Source organism: Lathyrus oleraceus, chromosome 2 (genome assembly GCF_024323335.1).
Source record: "Lathyrus oleraceus cultivar Zhongwan6 chromosome 2, CAAS_Psat_ZW6_1.0, whole genome shotgun sequence".
Lineage (NCBI taxonomy): Eukaryota > Viridiplantae > Streptophyta > Magnoliopsida > Fabales > Fabaceae > Lathyrus > Lathyrus oleraceus.
In genome coordinates, this window is record NC_066580.1 from 344,432,276 (window position 1) to 344,448,541 (window position 16,266).

General features: G+C 35.9%; 1 protein-coding gene across 1 annotated transcript; it reads right to left on the reverse strand.

Moving 5' to 3' along the window:
* Nucleotides 1-315: 315 nt before the first annotated feature.
* Nucleotides 316-12,629, reverse strand: LOC127119442 (DExH-box ATP-dependent RNA helicase DExH15 chloroplastic). The gene is made up of 8 exons (XM_051049667.1): nt 12,079-12,629; nt 11,805-11,980; nt 11,496-11,609; nt 10,105-10,213; nt 9,919-10,005; nt 9,131-9,249; nt 3,045-3,225; nt 316-2,765 (listed from the first exon to the last, which is right to left on the reverse strand). The coding sequence occupies exons 1-8, from the start codon at nt 12,520-12,522 to the stop codon at nt 531-533; spliced, it is 3,465 nt and encodes a 1,154-aa protein (XP_050905624.1). The 5' UTR covers nt 12,523-12,629; the 3' UTR covers nt 316-530.
* Between the last annotated feature and the right edge of the window lie 3,637 nt (nt 12,630-16,266).

A 16,266-nucleotide genomic window follows, 5' to 3' on the forward strand; every position in this document is an offset into this window, starting at 1 on the left:
ATTTAATATGAATAAATTCTTCAAAAACCAAAACAGAAGATCTAGTTCTTTTAAGTCAGCATAGTTGATATCTAGACAAGCACATTAGATGTAAGAACAAGGTTTGAGCACACAGTATCTCACTTGTTCACTTTCAAAAATGACAAAATCTCAGCCACTAGACTACTTGATCCAAAAAAAACACAAGAGATCCAAAAACAAAAATTACAAAGAATAAAAATAATAACAAAATATTTTAAAGGGACAAAATAGAAAATATTATGTTTGTAGGGACTTGGGGCATATTTAAAACCAAAAAATAAAAACTTATGAACATAAAAATCACAAACCCATTTCAAGAAATTTGTATTTAATGTCACAAGTTTACAACACATATTTCATAATTTTGAGGTACTATCATAACATTAGACAAAAATTGTAAGAATAATCAATCAATTTTTTTTTGGAAGAACAATGATAAATATCATAGATTGCGTTTCTGGAAATAAATCATACAATATTTACAAATGGATAGTAACATAGACAGAAAACTACCCAGCAAGTTCACTTATTGGAGGCCGGTCCAATATATCAGAAGCAGCCCTTGCATTCCGCTTCAACAATGGATCAATATCTGGCAATTTAGGAATCTGAGCTAATAAATCAATGGTCCGTCGAAGAAGACGAGCTAGATCACCATCATCCACTGCACAATCCATCATTATTTCTCTCCATGTCAACCCTGAAGCCCATGCTTCAACCATACCACAAAATTGGCTATCCAAACAGCAAGATATTGTCACCCCATGCTTCTCCTGAATTGCCAATAAGGCACTCCTTTGGTCATCCAATAACCGTATGACATTGACAACAGTTGCAGAAGGCTCATAAATGTAATTGTTGTTCTTCCGGGGTCTGACTTTGATACCTTCTGACACCAAACCTGCACACACTCCAGCAAGTTGTGTAGGTTTTAGTTCTAGTAAAATTTTACTGCGAAGAACCATTGCAAGCCAGAGCTCATTTTCTCCACGGATCGCTGAAGCAGTTTCTCCCAGTGGAAATATGACATGTGTGTTAATATCTAAAGCTCTGGTCTCACGTATGACATTGCTAACCTGCATAAACTCCTTCCAACCTGAGGGTTCAATTTGTTCTATACGATTAGTCAAACGTTTGGATCTAGTCTTCATTCGCTTGATTTTCTCCTCGATAAACTTGGCTGCGTCTAGGATTTTACTATATTCTTTATAGCCTTCGGTACGATTTATCTTTTTTTTCAAGCGTGCAACTTTATGTTTTTGCTCCCTGTATTGTTCAGCTGCATCTCTGAATGCTTGAGACTTCAGTAGCAGCTCATCATTTTCAGAGAAGCTACTCAAAACAGGAACATTTAAACTCCAAGACCATGTTTCAAGAGATCCCTCCGTGAACCATAAACCACCATGTTCAGAGTTGGCAAGGTTATCCCACTTCATGTCCTCCTTATCAAGGAGATCACTCATAATTTCACGAGGTCGGGTATCTCCTTCGACTAATGGAACATCAGGAAGTCCTGTCTCATAAACTGTTTTAATCCATTTTTCTGTAAATAGATACCAAGAGTTATCTGAACCAAGAGCTACGTGATATGATGGTACGGGGTCTTCTTTCAATTCAGAATCTGCATCAGCTGAATTTAATGCAAAAGAATCCACAGAACGTATCATGTTTTTTAGTTTTGAAGCACCGACGGAGTTAACCTTCCCCAAAAATACAGCAGGAATTGAATGTTGAACTCCTTCAGAATCTCTATACTGCAAACACAAAAATGGTAAATGTCCATTTTCAGACTCTTCAAACAAAAGTTTCAAGGCAGATATTCTTGCTGCTTCTTTCTGTTTTCGCAATTCAGTCCGAACACGTTTCTCTGCTCTTAAATTTCCTTGTAATTCTGCAATCTCCTTGTATTGTGGCTGTGGTAAAGCCTTCCTGCTTTTTCTATCTATGGCCTCATCAGTGATTTCTGACATTAGCAACTCAATTTCTTTTTTAATTTTATTAATTTCCTCTTTAGCAGCCAGCATAACACTGCTACTAACATAATTTCCAAAACTTTGCTCGATTAACTTCCTAGCTTCATCCAAAGTTTTCCCTGAGGAAGGTTTTGTCTCTAATATGTTTGACCTACGAATGGCTTTCCCACCACCAAGAAGATTCAAAACCATTCCATATGAAGCAGTAAACTGCGACACCAGAGGCTCAAGTCTAGAAAAAAGTACCTTGCAGCACTCTTCAGCACCTTCATTAGGAGTTTGGACGAGGACTACATGACCCCTTTCATCAATGCCTCTACGTCCAGCACGCCCGGCCATCTGAAGCAGTTCATTTGAGGTCAATAGGGTGCGCCCATTATCACTTCTTTTGCTGAGAGATGCAATAACAGCTGTTCTAGCAGGCATATTGATTCCGGCAGCCAGGGTTTCCGTAGCGAAAACAACCTTAACAAGTCCTTTTTGAAACAATTCTTCTATGAAAGCTTTCCACAGAGGTAGACATCCAGCATGATGCGCAGCAACTCCTTGCAAAAGTCCTTTCAAAGCTGTATCTCTGACAGCGTCAGGATACTGAATGCGGAACTTCTTCAAAGCTAGTTGAACCTCACTTGCTTCACACTCATCTAAAAGTTTGAAATCTTCAACATATTGCACAGCTGCATCACAACCTTTTCTGCTAAAAATAAACCAAACAGCTGGAAGCATATCCCTAGACTGAAGGTGGCATAATGTATCGATTATTTGAGGAACCTGAAAATAATTAATTACTATAATCATCAATAGGTATGCTCATTACTAAAAATACAGAAGAGTCTTAACTTTCTAACAAAAATGTGCACTTTTAGCCCTAATGTGTATCAAAACCCATACCACGTATTTCAATATACATGGTGATTGTCGGGCATATAAATGTTGCCATGTTATTCCCATTTCAAAAGATTTTAAGTTGTGAAGAGATATGAAATCAATTGCTACTATGAACATCCTAAAGTGCAAAAACAAATGAGAAAATTGATTCAGAGGCCAAACTTGTGATCGACGGATCGCATTTATGTCATTCTTTGAAAGAGAACGTTGTTCCAACATGCTATCATCATTATCATAGCTTGTGTGAGTTGCACGTTTCCGGGAATTCCTTTTTCTAGGCCAATCATCCTTGTAAGGTTTAGCTCCTGCAGCTTGAAGTTGTAAATAATTGAGTGACAGTTTCCTGCATTACATAAAAGAAGAAAGACTTAGTTTCCATTTTGATTTGATTCAGTTATAAATTAGTGATAATCATATTTCTTTTGGAAAAAACACCGAATACTTATATATTCACTAAAACTGACTTATTCATCATTTGTTGAGAATACCAAATGGGAATATTGTGGGGAAGTCCTACGTTGGTTAGAAATGTGGAGAATTGAGCATTTATAAGTGGGAGAACCCACACACCTATTACCTTAAGGTTTTGCGTGAGTATGTGGTGTGTCTCTCACAATCTACTTTCTGACCTTACTTACGAACCGGAAGCTGAGACTGAAACTAGTGGTGACAATGTTTAGACTGAACTTGATTCTGGAAAAAATGGAAATCTCGAAAGTGATGTAAGATTTGGAAAGAATTTAATATATATACATTAGTGTTCAATTTTTGAATTTTCTCATGAACAAGAAACAGAATCCAACTCAGTACTACTACCACCACACTACAAGGATTTATATCTTCCAATTGCTCTTAGAAAATATACCAAAAAATGTACTAAAAAGCCACTTTACCATATATCCAACTTCCCAAGTTTTGAACATTTTTCACCCACCCATAAAGCATTCCTCACAAGTTTAAACATTACAACAATACCTAACTTTTTATCTGAGACATTATCCAACAGGAAATGGAAACATGCCATGGACTTGGAGATAGAGGAACCGAAAGAACAATACTTGGGAATTGGTTTCTCTGTCAAATGGAAAGAAATTTGTAGGGTGCAGATGGGTATACAGTGTAAACTACAAGGCTGGTGGATCTATTGAGAGGTACAAGGCAAGATTCGTTGCCAAAGGATTCACCCAAACTTATGGAGTAAATTACTCAGAGACATTTACTCCAATTGCTAAAATGAATACCGTAAGGGTGATATTATCTTTAGCAGCTAAATACAATTGGAATTTACATCAATTTGATGTGAAAAATGTCTTCCTTCATGGAGAACTTGATGAAGATATCTATATGGATGTACCCCTGGATAATGTGAACTTACTACCACCAACATTGTGTGCAAATTAAAAAAGGTTTTATATGGGCTAAAGCAATCATCACGAGCATGGTTTGGAAGATACACCAAAGTTATGATAGGTTTGGGCTTTAAATAAAGTCAAGGAGATCATACTTTATTTATCAAACATTCTGAGACAAGGGGAGTAACTGTTTTATTAGTGTATGTGGATGACATTATAGTAACAACGGGTGATGATGAGAAGGAGCAACAATTGTTAGGCGAACACTTAGCCAAGGAGTTTGAGATTAAGACCTTGGAAAAATTGAAGTACTTTTTGGGAATTGAAATTGCCCACTCTAAGAAAGAAATTTCCGTATCTCAACAAAAATACATTACTGATCTTCTACAAGAGATGGGTAAGACAGTATGCAAGACTGCAAGTACATCAATTGATCCAAGTGTAAAGTTAGGGAACGGAGAATAAAATATTCCGGTTGATAAGTGAATGTATCAAAGATTAGTCGCAAAACTTATATACATATCACATACTAGACCATATGTTGCTTTTGCTGTAAGCTTAGCCAGCCAATTCGTGCACCAACCAAAAGAGATTCATTTACAAGTTGCACTCCGAATTGTGCAACATTAAAAAGGAACTCCAGGGAGATGAATTTTGTTTGAACGAAATGGAAGTGTGAGTCTTTAAGCATATAGTAATGCTGACTATGCAGGATTAGTTATGGATAAAAGATCAACTACATGATATTGTACTTTTCTGCGTGGGAGTCTTGTGACTTGGAAGAGTAAAAAACAAAGTATTGTGTCTAGACCTAGTGCTGAAGCAGAACTTAGAGCAATGGCACAAGGGATATGGGAACTACTTTGGTTGAAAATGATATTAGAAGACTTGAAGATAAAGAGTTATGAACCAATGAGACTTTATTGTGATGATAAATCTACTATTAGCATAGCTCATAATCCATGATAGAACCAAACATATTAAAGTTGACAGACACTTCATCAAAGAAAAGTTATATAGTAGTCTTATTTGCACTTCACGTGTTTCTTCTCAAGACAACGTCGCAGATCTTCTAACTAAGGGGTTGAACAGCAATAAATTTGAAAATTTGTTTTCAAAATGGAAATGATAGATATCCATTCACCAGCTTGAGAGGAGTGTTGTAAACAAGTTATTTTTACTATTATTAGTAGTAATTTATATTCGGGCTTTTAGTCCATTAATTAGGCCCATTAGACTAGAATTGTCTTATATAAAGAGATTAGTGTTTGTAATTTTAACATACTTGAAATTTATTATTCAGTTCCAAACATCATTCTATTAAAATTCTTACGGTTATCACTATAATTAGTATTCTAACATTAAGCAATGCAAATGAGCAAATAACAATCATAATCACTATCATCACTACCACCACCACCTTAACCATCAGATTATTGTTTATAGAATCAACACTGCAACAACCACGCAACATGGTATGATAAATCACATTAGTTAGCAATACCAGATCCACACTAACCAAAATTAGACTTTTTTTAGCCATTTATAAAAATAAGTTTATTAATAGTGTTAAGAGTCCTACATCGGACAATATATGACTTGAAGATATGTTTATAAGTGAAAGCAATCCTCGCCTTACAAATCAGTTTTGTAAAGTTGAATTAGACCCAACCACATTTCTAATAGATATCATCCCTTGACTTAATAGACCGAAATCAAAACAATAGACTTTATGAGCAATTACTGAAGAATACAACACAACATATCCAAGAAGTCAATGTAGTCAAGATTGAGTATTGGATTGTAAGATCTTACGAACTAAGGGTGTCTAAGAGTGTTACAATTAGAGAAAGATCATTTTCGTTGCTGGTTTGGTCAAGATTGAGCTTTTTGAGGCAAAATCGTAAAAAAAAACATGTTGGACCTTTTTGGGGGGCCTGAGTTATAATTATCATGTTTTTGCATATGTGGTGGGTGTATATAAATATATATGAAATTACCATTTTTCTCTTCAATAGGATCTTATGTGCCATGCTAACGATCATAGTTTTACGATCTTCACAAGCCTATCGATCCTACTTAAAATCCCGTGTTTGACTACATTGAGTCGGTCATATCCACACTAAACAGAGCCCTCTTAACATTCTTACTTGCTGCAAGTCCTAACAATAGTAAATATCATCCCATATATTATTGACTATTAGCGTTACTATGATCCAGAAATGTTGGGATTACAAAATAATAGTCACCCAATATGAAAAGCTTTTCACATTTATAAAATCAACTAAATCTAACAATTCTATGAAGCACGACTCCACATGGACAATGAGACACAACACAATACGGAACTCCGACACTGATAACGTAAAAAATATAAGACATAAACACCACTACATATATGATAGTATTTGACTTTCATTTATCCATCTATAATTAAAAGAGTTGAAAATATTCTAATTAAAATTAATGTATTGTCAAACGTGTTATATGAGTGTTAAACAGGTCAGAGTGGTCAATAGGGGCGCTATTCCGCTCTAGCAGAGTGGAGCGGAGGCCAACCGCTATGGAATGAGCCTTAGCGCCGCTAAGTTAGCGGTGCAAAACACGATAGCGGCAACTATAGGGTAAGTAGCGGAGCAGAGCGGTTCCCGGCCCGGAGCGATTTCTGGCCTACTATCCTTTCCCTCTCTAAAAAACCGAAATTACAAATTTACAATGTTTTAAGGGTAATTTTGGGTTTTTCAATCAAATTTGAATTGAGACTCAACCTTAACCATCCTTCATTAGTCGTTTATGCACTTCAAGAGTCATGTATGCTTTGGTTTATGAATATTTTATAAATTGAGTTATTTGTTTAATTTTACATTAAATATATGTTTATAATTATTATATGTAATTTGTCAAAAAATTGAACAAATAGAGCGGTCATCCCGCTTCACACTATAGCTCTCCCACTTTTGAGGTCAGCTGCTACTCGCCACTATCCGAGAATGAATACTCAAATACAGACACTGATTCAAAAGCCCTCTTAACATTCTTACTTGCTGCAAGTCCTAACAATAGTAAATATCATCCCATCTATTGACTATTAGTGTTACTATGATCCAGAAATGCTTGGATTACCAAATAATAGTCACTCAATATGAACAACTTTCACATTTATAAAATCAGCTAAACCTAACAACCTATGAAGCACGGACTCTGCATGAACAATGGGACACAAGACGACACAGACATTTCGAGACCAACAATGTGAAAAATATAAGACACTGACACCACTACATATGATAGTATTTGATCTTCATTTATCCATCTATATTTAAAAGAGTTGAAAATATTCTAGTTAAAATTAATGTCTTTGATTTTTCATTGATTACATTGCTTCAATACATGTATAAGGTGCGTGAAACAATGAAAAACTTGTCAAAATTGTCAAACATGTGTTGTATGAGTGTTATACAGGCAAGGTAGTCAAACTCGAGATCCTACGCAAGATCGGGTTGGGATAATTAGATCGTGAATCGGGGGATCGTAACACGGATCGTAAGATCCTACCAAATTTAAAAATTCACATATATTTTGCATATGGATTAATAATATGCATATGACACTACATAATATAAAAATAAAATTCAAATAACACTAAAATTACTTTTAAAAACTGAAATTTCATAGAATAATATTCATTAAAACTAATTCAAGACAATTCCAAAACACCACAACATTCAAAACAGTAGAACTTGGTAGTGTTTTCTGGCGTGGTGGTGGTGCAATTGCAGGGGGAGCAGTGAAAGCACCAACAACTAAAGTTCCAACAGCAGAACTTGAAGCCATGGAGAAAGGTTGGATTTTTTTAATAGAGAATGAAAGGTTATTTTAACCGTGAAAGAGAAGATAGATAGAGTGAGACAACAGATTTATTTAAATGGAGAGAGGTGAAATAGTTTAATGTGAATAAATTGGAATGAATAAATATATTTTGGGAAGTTACCCTAATCATACTATATTTTGGGAAGTGGAATAAATTCATAATTATTTGGTGGCTGAATATTAATTACTCTTAAACCCTAGTTATTAGGCTGAAAATGAAATGAATCGTTTCAGATTTAAAAAATAATTTTTTAAAGGGGGCTTTAAACAAAAACGGAATTTTTCAACAGAAACGGCGATTCTACCGTTTTCACGTGTTATCACGGCGATTCTGCCCGTGCCTACCAAAAAACGATTCTGATCATCCTCTGGCACGGTGGATAGTTGTAAGATCGTAAAATCGTACGATCCTACGAGTAGGATCGCGATTTTGACTACCATGTATACAGGTGCCAAAGACCGATTCAAAAAGTGTGAAGTTAAAAATTAAAAAAGAATTGGAGGGACACTTGTCTGAATTTTCTGACACTTATCTGATTTTAATAACACAAGTCATACGACTATCATACAAGTGTCGGCCACCGATGTATGTCGGACACTACGACACACCTACTAGAGGTGTCCGTGCTTCATAACTAACAACTCAATCCTCTCGATCTCAGAGTTTTATAATAAGTTTTATTTACTACATAACCATCTATTTTCAGCCCATTCGCATGCTTGCAAAGTAGTAAGTGACAAAAATTCAACAAAAAGAACTATAAAAAAAGTTCACCAAATAAAGATATTATCAAACTTCATGCTACTCAACAAATCAACCATTACGATCCCTACCGAATACCGCCTTCAAATTCAAACAAATCTATATATTAGCAATATTCAATTTTTATGAAATGAAAATGGGTGTGACTGCAAAGTGAAAACAAATAGTATAACTCTTTATATTTAAGAAATGTTTCTACTAATATAGAATATATGAAACAATGAACTCAACAGAATAAATACAGTAAGGATCCTAGACATCACCTGTTCATCTGTGTTCCTTTCTCATCAAGAAGTGGTAATAAGGAATTCTTCAAAGAGAAATGCCAAGTAAGAGGAACTGGGCGTTTCAACGATGTTACCAATTCTGTTCCACCATGAATCTAAAAGAAAACAACATTCAATTTACTACTTGAATATTTCACCACGAAAATGAATGCCAAAAACATTTGCAAGGTTGCAAAGAGAATTTAGCTTATATAGACTACCAAATGAAAGAAGACAGATTTAATTTACTCAGTCTCTGGGGATAGTTTCATAAATCAATCTAGTGAAGATGATGCAACAGTACTGAACTCAGCACGTTTTGACAACTTATGTCACATGAAAATGTAACCAGCATCGAAGAAACTCATGGTAATCTTACATAAAATAAAGTAATGTAGTCTAGTTCTTTTTCTTCAACTATAATATGTAAAATTTTCTGATAAATAAAATCTGAATACCAAAAATTGCACAAATTTGAGGTACTTGAACAATAGATAGAATGTTTCAAAAAGCCCAAATTGTCCACAAGTCAATCAAGATGATCCAATTTGTAAAGCTCCTTAATAAAAGCCTGATGGTTGGAAAAATTTCTAAAAAACTATTTATGACAAACTTTTGGATGTTTCCAATTAGAGTGGTTATGATATTTATTGGTTTAGAACAGGAAACAAAAAAACCACAAGTGGTGATATGTTGTCATATTCTTTATATATGCCCGAACTTACATGCTTGATACTTCACAAATTCTGCAACTGTAATAAACATCACTAGCACAACATTAATACCTGACCAATCCAACCAGCCAACTCATCTGGATTTGCAACTGTTGCTGAGAGACAAATAAGTTGAACTTCTTTTGGGCAATAAATAACCTGCAGCAGTAAAAAAAATGCATAAAAATTAGAAGAAATTGAGCAAGCTAAGTCATGCACAAAGATGGTAAATCATGAAAGACAGTGAATAATGCTTACAATTTCCTCCCAAACTGTACCGCGAGATATGTCACTAAGGTAATGAACTTCATCCAAAACAATCACATCAACATTGACAAGTCCACTTCCAGAAGAAACATTACCAACACTGCATGAAAATCGCAGCAACAAAATGATTATCAAGAAAAGAAATAAAGGATATTGGATTTAATAATATACTTAATATAAATAAAACTTCAGGTGAGAATAATTATGACATTGCCATAATCAAACTACAAAAAAAAAAATCAAATGAAAAATGGGCTCAACAGGCAGGTCCACCTTCTCATAATTAATATTTCCTCTGTCCTAAATTATAAGTCACTTTGCCAATAATATTTGTCCCAAATTATAAGTCACTTTACAGTTACAATACAACATTAATGACTTTTTTCCCAATATACCCCCTATCAATTATTACTATTTCTTCTACTAATTCTTTAAATTTCTCTTTCATCTATAATAAATAAAGGGCAATATTGTAAAGTCAGCAAAACGTCTTATAATTTGGGACGGATGGAGTACATTACAAATGAATACAATACAACAGAAATGCAATGACAGAAAATTCTTAAAATGAGAAGATACAACACATCTTATATATTAATAATAAGACATTGATATTACACAAAAATGTACAAATTTACATTTACATAACATTCATAATAAGACATTGATATTACTACATTGGTGGATAATGATCATGATCATAATTTAGAAAAAGATACTTGTAAAACATAGATAGACCCATGTTTTTCTCTTGTCCATTATAAAATATACTCTTTTCCTTGTGAACATGTCACAATGTTATTTTTTTCTCTAAGAAATTTCAAAATGACACAAAAAACATCATCAGTCCTATATAGAAGTCTTGATCATCCAAAATACCACTTCTACAGATAGCTCTTAATGCCGCATCTCTTCCTGACCTGGACCTTTTATCAAGACTTCTACTCATTGCATGCCAAGTATAGCTTCTATAAGTCTAATACATAAGAGGTAGTCTTGCCAAATCAAGAAATACATCCACCATCAATCATGTATATCTCTCCTAATGTCAAACAATCATCTCTCCCCTCTCCTATATCCTCGCGGGACAAATGAAAGAAACTTACTCCAATTTGCTCCCAACATAATGAAGAAAATGTTTGTACAAAAACTAAAATATATTCTAGGAGCTGTATCCAAAGTATTGACACCACACGGAAATTGTATCATTCAATATTTCCATAAAAAAAATTAAAAGAATTGGAGGATACTCCTTGGATATAACCCCATGTCTTAACAGCACATTAGAAAAAAAATCAAGGCTCAAAAGTTTAGGATTGCTACTTTGTTCATAAAGAAAGTCTTGTGCTAGATAATAGATTCAATTTTCTAACATAATGCACCTTTGATACAGCATGTTGCGTAATATCTCTGTAGTCATAATCAAAACCTGAGCATCCTTGTTGACAGCAGAATCACCGGTAAGAAGGCCAACATTGCTATCGCCAAAAGTTTCCCTGAAAATTTACAATAAACCACCAACTAAATCAAATGCAGATTCTAAGGGATCTTTGTCTTATATTTTCAAAACAACTGATAAACATAAGAGAATATAGATTCAATATTTCCCTCACTGTTTTTTTTACAATATTTTTAAAATGTTCCTAACATGATATTTGCACAAAAATGTCATTCAATTGCTTGATACATACCGGAATTCGCGAAACTTCTGATTAGACAACGCTTTAAGAGGAGTCGTGTAGAACAATCTCCGACCTCTAGCCACTGTAGCAACCGCCGCAGCATCCGCAATCAAAGTCTTCCCACTACTCGTCGGAGCAGAAACCACCACCGAAGAACCTCTCAGAAAAGCTTGAATCGCTTGCCGCTGGCAAAAACAAGTTCCAAAATCCAAAATGCACTCAAATCAGAAAACGAATCCTAAATCCTCAAAACAAAGCAATTACACAAAAATAAAAACCGAACCTGGAACTTATCGATTCGGAAATCATAAACGGAAGCAAGTTCATCAAGGTCAATAATCCCAACACCGAACTCTCTCACTTCATTACAAAGCTTCTCAACTCTCTGCCACTTGAATCCGTCATCGCGACGAGTCAATTCATCGACTTCAAACGTTTCGCCTTCGTCGGAAACCTCACCGGATACAACGTCGTCGTATTCATCAGCAGCAACGTCTTCTTCGTCGTCTTCATCTTCTTCTTCGTCTTCTTCGTCATCGTCCTCGTCGGCATTGAAGGTGCGGATAGGTGAGGTTGGGGACTTGAAGGAGAATTTGAGAGAATGAGAGAAGGAACGATGTCGGAGGAGAGAAAATGAGAAAGCAATTGGAGTTGGGAGGAGAGAGAAAGAGTGGTGGCGAGGTTGAAGAAATGAGAGGATAAGTTGGGTGTTGGTGGTGATGGACATGGCGGGAGATGGCGAGGTTTTGCTTTAGTTATCATTTCTTCCATTTAAAGAAGATTTTTGTTAAGTGGATAAAATCTAAAGACAAAAGAGATTTCTTTCATTTTAAGAGTTCTATCACTATACTCAAAAGAGATTTTTTTTTTCTTATACTTCACGCAAAGTATAAAATCAACGGAGTGGAATGAAGTGGAGCGGAGTGGGACGGAGCGGAGAACCAATGTCCTATTCTATTATTTGGAAATTTTAGAACGGAATAAAACAAGTTGTTCATTCTGCCCAAATTGGAGGAGAAAAAATATGGTGGTAAGTGATGGAATTGAATGGAATTCATACCACTCCATTTCGCTCCGCTCCATCGAATTTTAAACGATCAAAATAATAGAATATCATTTCACTTCATCTCATTCTGCTCCGCTCCATCTGATTTCATCAATCCAAACAAAACCTTAGGTGATAATTGAATGAGACATGGAGAAGGAAAAATAAATTTTATTATGTATTTATATAAAAATAATTACTTCTATCCTAGCTAATTAACTTAACAAATTAAATTTAGACTATATATGTTAGCTGGCAAATTTCGACCACGGCAGAGGGAGAAATTAGGATAGCAGAAAGGCGGTCAAAAAGCGAAGTCGACGGAGGGAGAAATCAAGAAAGCAAAATCCACGAAAGGGGTGATCATGTTGAAGTCGAAGTCAAGCGTACCATGATGGACATCGGTCGTTGGAAGTAGAACGTGGGAAGTTACTAGAGATGTGGGTTGATAGGCTCCGACACATAGCGCATCATGAATGGATCATAACCTCATAGCAGTTATTTTTTATTACTATTTAAGTAGATATTATTTTCATTTCTAGGGGTGACATTTGTAGCATTGCAATATGAAAACACTTGAAGTATCAAGCGTCTAAGAGAAAAGAGTTAAATTCCTGCAAAATATACACATGTTTCCACATTTATTTTCAAACCATTTAACTTGTTAAGTTATTTTCATTTGCTTTGTTCATTTACATCTTTATCTTGCTTTTACCCTCTTTTACTTTTACTGCACTTTCTATTTTGCAAACCTTTTACTTATTGTTCTATTGTTCCAAACACTTTACCAACAAACACATCATATACTCAACAAATATTAGTTTAGGACTTTGTATTCGGTCCTGCAAGTAAACCTCGATAGAAAGGCTAGAGATTGTTGCGTTAAAAAATTGGCACACCTGGTGGGACACGTTGTGTTCAGTATATGCAACTACGTAGTGACAAAATGGTGTTACCATGTCCAAACGAAGAAACGTATTCGAGAGGAGACACGGTTGCGTCGCAAGCGATCGGTGTTGGTTTTGGCATTATACATGCGGTTTCGACTGCATATAGTGGGTCAACTTTAATACCGCGTCATCCTGAAACTTCAAGGTCGCCGACGACGGGAACTTCGGGGCAATACATGCCCAGTTTTACAGTCCTCATGTATAGAACGTTGGGAATGCCAATTGATTTTATGGCAAGTATGCATAATACCAGTTCGACACTTGACAAAACACCATTGTCGCCATTCCCTTGGAAAACCAATTTGGTCGACCCCCAGGTCTAGGATTGTCATCTCAGTCAGTCTCAACTTTTACATCAATTTATGTCGCAGTCATGAGACAGTAGATGGATGAAAGCAATTACAAAATGATCCACATGTTGACTCAGCAAATGGGTATCATACTGAGACCTTTAATTTAAGATTCGACTCAGAGTTACCAACAACTAGCAACTCAGATGACCCGAATAGGGGATTTCATAGGGGATTTCATAGGGGATCCTAGAGCGCAAGTTCGTCAGACTCCCCCACCTCCACCTCGACCAGAAACCCCAGTCCGACATGAGGAGATGGCAGACGAAACGATCGAACAAGAATACCAGGAAGTCGAACCAATACCTAGGGTGGCCCAAAGGCCTCCATTGTATTAGTTAATAGGAACCAAGATCCTAACCATGTGGTCAGGCAAATTCGACAAGAGGCAACTGATGGGGAGCAAAACTTAGAAGCTATTGTCGAACGAATCATAGTTCAAAACGGGATAAACCCAGGCCTACAGAGGCAGACATATTATTCTCCCTTACCAGATTTTGTTTTACAAACAGAATTACCCAGAGGGTGGAAGGTTCCAAAATTCACCAAGTTGGTCGGAGACACCAAAGAGTTTACCGTCGAACATGTTGCCAGATATCAAACCGAAGTTGACGACATAGCAAATAATGAGGATTTAAAGTTGAAATACTTTCCAAGTTCTCTTACAAAAAATGCGTTAATGTGGTTTACAATGCTACCTCCACAATCGTCCAAATGTAGACGCAATTAGAGAGGTTGTTCCATAAACAGTTTTACATGGGACAGTCGAAAATAAGTCTGAAAGAACTAGCCAGCGTCAAAAGAAAGATTGTTGAGTCAGTTAATCAGTACCTTAACAGGGTTAGACTGTTGAAGGCTAAATGCTTTACTCAAGTCCCTAAGCACGAGTTAGTCGAAATATCCACGGGTGGTTTAGACTATTCTATCAGAAAGAAGTTGGATACACAGTATCTGAGGGATATGGTGCAATTAGTTGATAGGCTTTGACACATCGAACGCTTGAAATCCGAAAAAGACCAAATTTGGTCGATACCATAAGAAAGAGAAAATGTCTTATATAGTAGTTGAGGAATACTCTTTTAACAATGAAGAGTTTGTTGATGAAAGTGAGGTCAACATGGCTGAACTCGAGCTTGGACCTCCTTACACGTGTAAAGTATTAAAACCATCTAACAGAAAAAAATCCCATCGAAGCAGAAAAAATGGATAAATATGTTGCTAAAACTTGCACATTTGATGTGTCTAAGTGTGACGAGATCTTTGATTAAATGGTCAAATTATTGTTCCTCATGGTTTAAAGGATCCCCCCTTTAGAACAGAAAAAGAAAAGAGGATTTTGTAAGTTTCATAACTTTCTTGGTCATAAAACTTATCAATGTGTTCCTTTCAGGGATTTAGTGCAAAAGACATTGAAAGACGGGAGACTTCAATTTGGCGAAATGCTAAAGATGCAAGTGGACTCTGATCCTCTAAAGGTTGAAGATTCCTTGTACTCTTAACCCTTTGAATGTATGATGGTGGAGACTATTGTTGGTCTCATGGAGTCTCTGGATGCTGAGTCTTTAGCTAAATCTTTTGAGGTATTAATGGTTGAAACTACTGATGGTTTCGACAAGAGAGCTGAAGATGAACTGGAAGTGATTTATCCTTAAGCGGGTGAAGACCTAACAGATTTCCAATAGAAATGAAAAGTGAGTGGCTCAAAAGCGGTAATATGTCCAAGGTGTAACATTGTGTTCGACGAGAAATCCGTTGAAAGATTGGAAGCTGACAAAAAGAAGGCACAAAAAGAAGAGAAGCATATCATCCCCGGATTTATGTTCGAAAAACATGGAGCACCACGTCGAAATGAATAATACCAGAGGCAATTCCAGCAACCTCGACCAAAGACTTTTCTTCCACCATCAGATATCCCACAGGAGAAGTGGGTGGAATCGGTGAACCAGAAGGGGGCAATAGGCCAAAGTGAAGAGTACTAGATTTGGAAAAAGAAACAAATATGCTAGAGAAGAAGGTCGAAACAAGAGGTTATGTAGTTTCTCCTAACTACAATGGAAAAAACACAATGATCAGAATGTAATGGAGGTGTTACCAGCGAAACAAAAAAGTTGGGAAAGAGGCTCCAA

Excerpts from the sequence above, each read along its gene's own strand:
- LOC127119442 (XM_051049667.1), bottom strand. The coding sequence starts at position 12,522 with ATGTCCATCACCACCAACACCCAACTTATCCTCTCATTTCTTCAACCT. Across the intron at positions 11,610-11,804 it reads CAGAAGTTTCGCGAATTCCG|GGAAACTTTTGGCGATAGCA; the intron begins GTATGTATCAAG and ends GTAAATTTTCAG. Across the intron at positions 3,226-9,130 it reads AAAGGAACACAGATGAACAG|GAAACTGTCACTCAATTATT; the intron begins GTGATGTCTAGG and ends TATGTAATGCAG.